Source organism: Myotis myotis, unplaced genomic scaffold (assembly GCF_014108235.1).
Source record: "Myotis myotis isolate mMyoMyo1 unplaced genomic scaffold, mMyoMyo1.p scaffold_m19_p_4, whole genome shotgun sequence".
NCBI classification, from domain to species: Eukaryota; Metazoa; Chordata; class Mammalia; order Chiroptera; family Vespertilionidae; genus Myotis; species Myotis myotis.
This window is the reverse complement of record NW_023416346.1, coordinates 98,676,807-98,688,515: the sequence shown is the minus strand read 5'-3', so window position 1 is coordinate 98,688,515 and position 11,709 is coordinate 98,676,807. Positions and strand designations below refer to the sequence as shown.

General features: G+C 39.0%; 1 protein-coding gene across 1 annotated transcript in view; it reads right to left on the bottom strand.

The window, feature by feature from the left end:
* Window positions 1–1,629: 1,629 nt before the first annotated feature.
* Window positions 1,630–11,709, bottom strand: part of SH3BGRL (SH3 domain binding glutamate rich protein like) — an 80,430-nt gene continuing 70,350 nt past the window's right edge. The window contains exon 4 of the mRNA XM_036305038.1: window positions 1,630–3,252. Within this exon, the coding sequence (XP_036160931.1) occupies window positions 3,220–3,252 (33 nt within the window). The 3' untranslated portion in view covers window positions 1,630–3,219. The remainder of the gene's footprint in view (window positions 3,253–11,709) is intronic.

The following is an 11,709-nucleotide window of genomic DNA, read 5'->3' as shown; positions in this document are numbered from 1 at the left end:
AATCCGAAAATACGAAGATAGTGTAAGGAGCCTCTGGGACAGCTTCAAGCGTACCAACATCAGAATTATAGGGGTGCCAGAAGATGAGAGAGAGCAAGATATTGAAAACCTATTTGAAGAAATAATGACAGAAAACTTCCCCCACCTGGTGAAAGAAATAGACATACAGGTCCAAGAAGCGCAGAGAACCCCAAACAAAAGGAATCCAAAGAGGACCACACCAGGACACATCATAATTAAAAGGCCAAGAGCAAAAGACAAAGAGAGAATCTTAAAAACAGCAAGAGAAAGAAACTCAGTTACCTACAAGGGAATACCCATATGACTGTCAGCTGATTTCTCAACAGAAACTTTGCAGGTCAGAAGGGAGTGGCAAGAAATATTCAAAGTGATGAATGCCAAGAATCTACAGCCAAGATTACTTTATCCAGCAAAGCTATCATTCAGAATTGAAGGTCGGATAAAGAGCTTCACAGATAAGGAAAAGCTAAAGGAGTTCATCACCACCAAACCAGGATTATATGAAATGCTGAAAGGTATCCTTTAAGAAGAGGAAGAGGAAGAAAAAGGTAAAGATACAAATTATGAACAACAAATATGCATCTATTAACAAGTGAATCTAAGAATCAAGTGAATAAATAATCTGATGAACAGAATGAACTGGTGATTATAATAGAATCAGGGACATAGAAAGGGAATGGACTGACTATTCTTGCTGGGGAAAGGGGTGTGGGAGATGTGGGAAGAGACTGGACAAAAATCGTGCACCTATGGATGAGGATAATGGGTGGGGAGTGAGGGCGGAGGGTGGGGCGGGAACTGGGAGGAGGGGAGTTATGGGGGGGAAAAAGAGGAACAAATATAATAATCTGAACAATAAAGATTTAATTAAAAAAAAAAGAAAATATAACCTAGTTGAAAATGGATAGTGTATTTGAAAGGATATTTTTATAAAGTGGTTATATAAATAATCATAATCACATGGAAAGATGTTTAAATCACAATTATAATGAGATATAAATTTACAGCCACTAAAATGATTATATTAAAAAAGACAAATAATAACAACTGTCAGGCAGAAAATGAAGAAATTATATCCTCATATACTGCTGGTGAGAATGCAAAATAGTGCAGCAACTTTGGAAAATTTTGGCAGATCCTCAAATTTTTAAACATAGAACTACCACATGACTTATATATACACTCTAGAAAACAAAACAAATTTTGAAAAAAAAATTGTATAGGAATATTCATAGCAGAATTATGTATAATAGCCAAAAGTGGAAACAACTTGATGTCTCTCAACTGATTAATGGATAAAGTTGGTTGTATCAATATAATTATGCAGGCAAATTTTGTGAAAATTCTTTATAAAACTCACCTTAATAATCAGAATTTACCTTCCTGTTCTTGTATCTACCAGACATATAGTGTTCAGCTGACAAAATGAAAGATTTCACTTTAGGAAGACTCAATCCAACCTTTTACTTTAAATATACATATCTGTTAATTGTAAGGTACAGTCTAGTAGATACAAACATCTCAAAAAGGTCATCTATTTTTGAAGACTGTTTTTGATAGTGTTAACTTATTTGATACTAAAATAAAGGAAAATGTCCACACAGATTATTAAAAGTAGCATCATCAGCATTTAATAAAGCTCAGGAAAAAATATTGACCAATTTTTAAAAACATTTTCCAGAATCTATTACAAAACACCCTGTTTTCTCTAATGTTCTCCAGAGCATATTTTTATACACAAAACAATGGAATATTTTTTTGTTTGACTCTAGTGTGTATTGCAAAATTTAGGGCCCTAAAAATGAAATTTAGAAACTGCATCCCCAAATGTTTTCTTTGTTATTACATCTCAAAAATTTGCACTACTCACCTAAATTTATTATTAAACTATCTAGAACTCCAGGAACTCATCAATTGTATTTCTAACAGTACTGACTTTAGTTTAAAGCATCACATCAAGTTTGAATCTCAGTAAACAAAGCCATGTTTTCATTATATGTTGATTTTTGCAAAGAGCACAGACTTAAACACTTCAAATGACAATGAAAAAGTAATTTTAAAAAGTGTTTTATTAATAAAATAGTGTGGAACTAAAGTACAATGTATATTCCTTGTGGGTCAGTGATTCAGGCCATGACGTTTCTTGTCATCTTAGAAGTCTTTAGAATTAACATTTTAAAATTGACCTTTTTATCTGACACTTATACTATTCACTGGAATAGAGGCATAGAAAATATCCCCTGTACTTGGATTAATGTATTCATACACTATGTGGCCATGATGAAATACAAAGGTCAAATATCTGAGAGATAGTAGCATTTGTGATCACAATTTATTTTAAAAGGAGGAAACGACTAAGATACTGCTAGCAAAGATCCCCAAAAACAGAATTAAGCAATTAATGTTGACCTATTTTATAACAGTTAATTAAAAGTCTGAGCTCTTTACAAAAGAATGCCACTTTAAATGTACTTATCATCCCACTTTCATAACATACGTATGCATATTTCACTGGAGCAAGCAACTTCAAAACATGATTACATCATTTTGCTGTGTAGTTAAGCAAAAAATCTGTCAAACAAATGCATTATTTTGTGGGAGGTCATCTTTTCTAATCACTGAAATATGCAATGAAAGGCTACATTTAGAAGCCTGGAAAACCTATACTCCAGTACATATAGGTTTCAACAACAAAATAATGGGAATGTTATAATTACCATTGGAAATTACAATGTCCTCCATATCATCAGAATTACCTGCAACTACTTTTTAGTCACAATAACATCACTAAAAAAGATACACTAAAATTAATGAGGCAATTTGGGAACAAAAGACAGATTCTTTCTCTCCTTTTTAAATTCCTCAATGTAGAGCTACAGATATACTTAAGCTGCAATAATAATACCAACAAAGTACAAAAGTGTTTGCTTTTTAAAATCATTGAAGTACATAAAATGTCTTGGCAGATTACAAAACTATTCTATAACATCTACTTAAAATTTTATGCTCATTCACATTCTCCTCATCATGACATTCACATTTAATTATGTATTCAGTTTGATTGTTTGCATGCAAAAACAACCAACTAATCTATTATTTCAAGACAGCCTATTTCTTTTGAAGCCAAGATAATTCTGCTCTTTTATAAAAATAATGGAGATTCCTTTTCCAGGATGTGTAGGGCAGAATGTTTAAGGTTCATGCTTGCTGCTTTGCTTGTGCTTCTGCTTCCTGAAATGAAAACAAAAACAAAAAACAGATTTAAATATCACAAATCAGATATCCATATCCATGTATATTTTGGTTGGACTACATTACTTTAAATTACTAAAAACAGTCAAAAGCAAAAAGTGGCCCTCGGAAAAGACAGTCTTACCCAGGCCATGAATCACCCTTGGTGCAACGTATCTACAATATATATTATACCCACTCAGTAGTCACTTAAGTAGCTGTCCAAACAACTTCCATAGTGCATTCAAATAACCTTTAGTGAACTTAATAATGGCCCCAAAGTGCAAGAGTACTATTGCTGGCAGTTCAACTATGCTAAAGAGAAGCCATAAAGTACTTCCTTTAAGTGAACAGGTGAGTATAATACAGTAAGAAAATTTTAGAGAGATAAAGAACACACATAACTTTATTGCAACATATTGTTTAAATTGTTCTATTTTATTATTATTTTTGTTGTGACTCTATTACTGTGCCTAATTTATAAAGTAAACTTTATTATGGGTATGTATGTATAGGAAAAATCATATATGTACATGCTTCAATACTATCCATTATCCATTGCTGGGACTGACCAACAGACCCTGAGTGACAGATGAATGATTACTCTGACACATGTTTCTGTGAAAGAGAGGGCTAAGGGACTTCCTGGCTAAAGGAACCAGACAATCCCATTCGCCTGCCTCCTTAGGCTTTTATTATAGCAACAGCTTGAACTAAAATTAACCTCTAGATACAATCAGCAGGGTAAGCATCCTTGAGAAAACACATGTATCTGTAGTGTCTTTAAAACAATGACGTTTTGAAGTCTAAACATAAAGATTCCAGTAAAATACCTAGGGGCTCAGACTTGTTTGGAAAAGTCAAGGCTAGGTCTACTGCCTTAGGTAAGAATCCCCTAGAGGCCTCCGACCTTCCAGAGAATCCTCTTTACAGACTTTCCAACCAAGTCCCGTGATTCCCCACAATCCATGGTTCCAGGCATCCACTGCGTGTTGGAATGTATCCCCCGAAAATAAGGGGGAATACTCTACCATCACGTATAGGTATACCCCAATGCAGTGGTTCCTGTTGATGCTTCTGTAAAAATGTCTTAATGTCACTTCAGTATTTTGAAATTCCTAACAGCTCTAAATGTCACCTCTTTTGTGAATCTGTCCCCAAATTCCTTCCTAGTAATGTACGATTATTTCTTCTGGACACCTGTAGACCTTATTTGAAATAATTGTATAGAATTTTCTGTAGTATGTCTTTTAAAATTTTTTCATAATATCTCTTAAATTATAATTATTTGTAGACATATATATTATATACATATTTGTATACATGGCCCTCACTAAAAACTTTGAAAGTAGGGACTATGATGTATTTCCTGTATTTGCTCCATCATCAAGGCTAAGTCAGTGCTTGACATTCAATACATACTTGTTGAATGAACAAATGAATGAATGAATAATTGCTATGTTTAATTGAAGGAGAGTTATTGTCACATAAAACAGACTATCCTCACTTTCATACTTCCTAAAATATGTACTGAAATCAATTACTTAAGTTGCATTTTACTAATTTTTTTAAACAAAAATGCCTTACCTAACATTTCTTGTGATTTAAATTACACAAAGCCTAAAAGAAGCAATTTTAAGAAAGTTTGACAAAGAAACAGAATTTCACAGTAACTCAGATAACAATGCAAGTAAATGCTTTCTAGTGAAAACACAAACAATAACACAGACTTTCAAAATCGGAGGAGATGCATTTCAATGAATCTGTTCAAAATAAAATCAGTTCCTAATAACAAAATGCAAACTGATGGGATAGGGGACATACAGCCTGATCAAGCTAGTCAGTGTGGAGAAGACCTACAATAAAAGGCAAAGGTGTATTTATTTATTTATTGTTATCTCCCATTTTATTTATTTATTTATTTATTTATTTATTTATTTATTTATTTACTTATATCTTTATTGTTGAAAGTATTTAAAGTATTTATAGATGTCCCTTTTGCCCCAATTGTCCCCTACCTCCCCACTCTACCCATTCTCCAGGCTGTAACCACATCATGGGTTATGTATATATGCATATAAATTCTTTGGTTAATCTAATCTCACCCCACCCCTTCCCTCTGAGATTCCTCAATCTGTTGTATGCTTCCATGTCTCTGGATCTATTTTGTTCCTTAGCTTATTTTGTTCATTAGATTCCACATATGAGTAAGATCGTGTGGTACTCAACTTTCTCTGACTGCTTTATTTAGCTTAACATAATACTCTCCAGGACCCTCCATGCTGTTTCAAAGGGTATGAGATCCTTCTATTTTATAGCTGCATAGTATTCCATGGTGTAAATGTACCACTGCTTTGTTATCCACTCATCTACTGATAGGCACTTGGGCTGTTTTCAGACCTTAGCTATTGTAAATAGTGCTGCTATGAACATAGGGGTGCGTATGATATTTTTGATTGGTGTTTCAGGCTTCTTAAAATATATTTGTATAAGTGGGATTACTTCTATTTATAAGTTCAATTTTTAATTTTTTTAGAAAGCTACACACAGTTTTCCATAGTGGCTGCACCAGTCTGCATTCCTAACAGCAGTGTACTAGGGTTCTGCCGGAGTTCTTATTCCTTTATGCTGCTCAAGTACACCAACTGTGGGGCCACAGGTCCTCCTCTTCTAGGAACTGGACCTTCACTGATGCCAGGCAGTGGATGAAGATGATATGAGCAGTTTATAGGCATATAGGAGAGTCTTTATTGCAGCCCAAGTAGCCATTGCTAACAAGGAGCCATCAGATAAAACAGTTCTTCAAAGTAGCTTACAAAGTAGTCCAGCAAACATAGGAGCCATTGCACACACAGGAACCCAACCCTACATAAAAGTAGCCTCATACCAGCTGGTCAGCAATATATCTTTATACCAACTTAGACAAAATAGGCTTCTTGCCAAATAGTGACATCAATACTTGGGCTACAGAAAGGCATGCCTGTGCATTGCATACAGTCCAATCGCTATGTCCTTGCATTTGCACCTGCAGGTGGCACATTGACCTTGAGCATGCAGTGTACACTGGACAGAGCCCCAGCACTCAAATTGGCCTCAAACACCCGGTGTACTTTGTTTAAGGTTCCCACACTCCACCCCTTACACCAGATGATCTTCGCAGGGTACCATGGCCTATTTGTCAGCTCCTTGAACACAGAGCTTACAATAATAATATAAACTGTAGCATGTTAGGACCAGTACTCAGGCCCTAATAGTAAAACTCACAAATGTCAGTGCTATGTCCTTGACAGTCTATCCTACTAATCTTGGAGGGGTTCATGGGAAAGGGTTTGTATGGCTTGTACTTCACTATCTCTTGCAGGGTACTAGTTATATTGCCAGGGCTGGATCAAGGGGTGTGACTGTAACTTATAGTCATATCCGCTTCCTCAAGGTGATAGGAGGGCCACCAATGGCCCTTCTCCTGTAATGGACCATGGCCAAGTCCACACTCCCTGTTCCCCTCTGCCAAGGGAGAAACCTTGGGTCGCAATAGTTCATCTGTTGCTTTATTTGTACATGCAGTGTCTGAGGATACCTCTGCATACACTTGTCTAGCCTAATATTTTAGGCTATGTGGATCCAGCCCCAGGTGGAGCTCCCATTTCCTGTCCCCTCATGAGGTTATGGCCTACTAGCCACTGTTGCTTGTGGCATCACGGCAACTACAAAGACATCCCAGCTGTCTATTCTAATGGCCAAAGGGATATTTTGCCCGGTAACTTAATCAAACTACATAGTTCATTAATATGTAAACGGACAGTCACAGCTCTCCATGTAGCAGGATTCCCCCTACTAGACCTGTCCTTATACCACATGGTCTCCGGGAGGCGTGGCATACCCTCTTGAAAAGGACTCGGGAGTACCTCCTCCATAGGATTTTTATCCCTTGACAGGATCTTATAAATTACAGTTTCCAACAGGGTCTGTAATTCCTGTAACAGACAGCTGGTACTTACCACTGCCCTCTGTTCCAAATAGCCCCCACTGTGCTAAAGTTGGGGTTTTGCCACTCCTGACATGGGCGTGGTCACACAGACCTGTAAGGCAGCACACATGGCTTCTGACTGTCTCTCAACAAGAGAGTATTTGCTCTCAGTTTTCTTCCATAACTGGGACCAAAAGCTGATGGGTACCCTTCTCTGCCCACTTGGGAGACTGCCCTCTTGGCAGCTAGGTACCCTCTACTTCTGGGGTTCAACCTCATTTCACCTCCTTCCATGACAACTGACACATGGCCATAACAACTACGCCAAGTGGGGACTGGATACTCACCAATACCCCCTAAAAGACCAACACAGGTCTGTCATAAACTACTTCATCTGCGTTCAAATTCTTCAAGAGAACCACAGGTTAGTACAACATTACTATCACAATGAAATACTGATACTGTGGCAGCCCCAAGTAGCCAAATCCTGTGCAATCAAACCATAACACATGGTAGGGCCATACAAACATCTCTGAGGGAGGGCAACCAAAGTCCACTGTTGACCTTCCTACTTAAAAGCAAACTGTTCCTGACTCTCTGGAGTCCTGTCCATGGAGAAGAAGGCACCAGCAATTTCATCATGTAGGACATTGCTCCAATGCCAGAGCAAAGTGATCTATGCAATCTGCTAAGCCGGCACCGCAAAGTGTAGCAGGGGAGTCACTCTGGTGCAGGAGAGAGTTGCCTGCTTCACATGGACAGCTCAACTCCTACACCTATCTACATGAGCAACTGGGCCTGCACATCTATTCGGGCCACTACAGAGAAAACTGAAGTTCGCATAAGTGAGTTCAACATGTGGTCTCCAGGCTCCCCAACCAGGTAGGTGCCTTGGCTGTCCCTTAGTCTAGATCAAAGTCCTTCTCTGGTTCAGGGGGAGTGCCTTTCCTCTGCACTCTCCGGGATCACTGCTCCACCCCTGTAGCCAGCAGGTATTGTCTTACATCTAGTCACAGGCCTCGCTGCCCCCTTATCTCACCAACCCTTTTCGCACCACCCAACCTTCATGTTGCCAGTGAGCCAAATAATGCTGGGACTGCAGTGAGAGTCAAATCTTCATAAGCATTGCAAAATGGTGGCAGTTTGGGAACCTGGCCTTCTCGCCATCTTTTGCCTGTTCCTGCTTCTCCTGCTTCCATTGTGGGGATTACCAGGGCAGCTGTGGCTTTGCATGCAGACAGCAGCCCAAGGGTTCCTGAGGCAGCTGCATAATTGCGGCATCATCCGGGTGACGGCTGCTGTTGCAAAGCTCAGCTCAGCCTTTGACTCTCCCCGGGTCTTGGAAGCTCAGTCTCTCTCAAGCCATAATGCTCCCTACTGCTCTTTGGGGCTCTGGGCCAGAAGGGACCCTAATGTCTTCTCCACTGCCATTGGCATCACTGTGTCCAGTTTCCATTTCATCAGGACCACCACTACCAGATAACACAGTCAGGTCAGAGGCCACATGCCTCCCAATGGGGTAGAAAGGACATTTACCCATAAACCCTGCTCACTGTGCCAATTGTTGGAGTCCTTACTCCTTTATCCTACTCAACTACACCAATCATGGGGCCACAGGTCCTCCTCTATTAGGAACTGGACCTACGTAGATGCCAGGCAGTGGATAAAGATGATAGGAGCAGTAATATTGCAGCCCAAGTAGCCATTGCTAACAAGGAGCCATCAGATAAAACAGTTCTTCAAAGTAGCTTACAAAGTAGTCCAGCAAACATAGGAGCTACTGCACACACAGGAGCCGAGCGCTACATAAAAGCAGGCTTGTACCAGCTGGTTAGTAACATATCCTTATACCAACTCAGATAAAAGAGGCTTCTGGCCAAATAGTGATATCAATAAACTAAAAGTGGAACTACCATTTGACCCAGTGATCACACTTCTAGGAATATATCCCAAGAAACTAGAAACAGCAATCAAAAAGGATATATGCACCCCTAGGTTCATAGCAGCACAATTCACCATAGCTAAGATTTGGAAACAGCCTAAGTGACCATCAGCAGATGAGTAGATTAAAAATGTGTGGTACACTGTTTCAGCCACAGACTCCGAGATTCCTATATCCCTAGCTGCTGGATCCTGAACCCCCTCCTGATTCAGAGAGGGAAATCACTTTGGCCAGAGTCCCCCTGCCTCAACCACAGGCTACAAGACATCAGCCCCCCACCCCATCACAGGCTACAGCTCCCTCGTAGTGAGGTACAGAGTGATGCTAATCCAGCAAGAGTCACACCACACCAGCCAGAGTCACAGTACCTGGGCCTCAGGTCCTCCCAAGCCATGGACTCTGGGCACCCACAGTGAGCACGTCCCAGTGAGACTTAAGACAACCATTTCCACAAGAGCCAGAACCATGATCACATCCAAAAAGCTTGCACAACAAAGCTTGGGGTGAGGGACATTACTAACCAGTGAGGAGACTTCATCCACGAATAAGAAACTAACATTCAAGATCCAACTACATCAAGAGAACCCAAATAGCTCAAGTGGAAAGCTCTGCTAGATCACCAAGCCCAGGAGACCTGAGAGACTGCACCACTAGCACCACTCCCAAAAGAACCTGGGTAGCAAAGCAGCTGGATCTAAGACACAGAAACAATTGAAACATTACAGAAAACAATGGAGAGACCAAAAAAAGTAAATTTCCAATGGAAAGAAGAGGAATCACCAGAAAGGGAGTTGAATGAAATGGAGGCAAGCAACATGTCAGAGAAAGAATTCAGAGTAATGGTTATAAGGATGCTCAAATAGCTGGATGACAAATACACACAACTCAATGAGAATTGTAAGCAGCTGAATGAGAATGTCACCAACATGAAAAGGAACCAAGGGGAAATAAAGAATGACAGAACTGCAATAAAGAACACAATGGAAGGCTTAAACAGCAGACTAGAAGATGCTGAGGACCGCATCAGTGAATTAGAAAACAAGGTAGGAAAAAACACACAAACACAGCAGCAACTGGAAAGAAATCTTAAAAAGCAGGAGGAGAGCCTAAGGGAGTTTTGGGACAACATGAAACAAAACAACATCTGAATAATAGGGGTACCAGAAGGAGAGGAAGCAGAGAAAGGAATAGAAAACCTGTTTGAAGAAATAATGACAGGAACTAACTTACTGATGCTGGCAAGAAAATAACCACGCAAGTCCAAGAAGCACATAGAGTCTCAAAAAAGATGTACTCAAAAAGACCAACAAAAAGACACATCATAATTACATTGGCAAACATCAACAACAAAGTAAGAATCTTAAAGGATGCCAGAGAGAGATAGAAAGTTACCTACAAAGGATCTCCCATTAGAATATCAACTGATGTCTCAACAGAAACACACCAGGCCAGAAGGGAATGGAATGAAGTATACAAAGTGATGCAAAGTGAGGAACTGAATCCAAGAATACTATACCCAGCAAGGCTATCATTAAAAATTGAAGGTGGAATCAGGAGCTTCACAGACAAAAAAGGGCTAAGAGAGTTTATTACCACAAAGCCAGCAATGTAAGAAATGCTAAAGGGACTACTGTAAAAAGAAAAAACAGAAAAGCAAGAAGTAACACAAACATAAAGAATAAAAATGAAAAAGGTGAAGTAACAACTATAAAGAATAAAAATGAAAAAAGGTGAACTAACAACTGACACCACAGATATACAAATTATTGTAAAAAATATTACGAACAACTCTACTCCTACAAACTGGACAACCTCGAAGAAATGGACATATTCCTAGAAAAATACAAGCTTCCAAAACTCAATCAGGAAGAATCAAAAACCCTGAAGAGGCTGATAACTACTGATGAAATTGAAACAGTAATCAAAAAGCTTCCAGCAAGCAAAATCGCTGGACCAGAAGGCTTCACAGAGGAGTTTTACCAAACATTCAAAGAACTGAAACCAATCCTTCTCAGACTATTCTAAAAATTCAAGAGGAAGGCACATTTACAAGGTCTTTCCATGAAGCCAGCATTACCCTAATCCCAAAACCAGATAAAGACACTACAAAGAAAGAAAATTACCGGCCAATATCCCTGATGAAATAGATGCTAAAATTATCAACAAAATTCTAGGAAACCAGATTCAGCATTACATTGGCAAGATCATAAACCATGACCAAGTGGGATTTATTCCAAGGATGCAAGGCTGTTACAATATCTGCAAATCACTAAATGTGATACATCACCTGAACAAATTGAGATATAAAAATCATATAATCATATCGATTGATGCAGAAAAGGGATTTGACAAGGTACAAGACCCTTTTCTGAAAACAAACAAACAAACAAAAAAAAACGCTCAGCAATGTGGGAAAAAGAGGGATCATACCTCAACACAATAAAAGCTTTATTTGACAAACCTACAGCCAACATCATACTCAAAGGGCAAAAAGTAAAACCATTTTCCCAAAGAACAGGAACAAGACAGGGATGCCTGCTTTCACCAC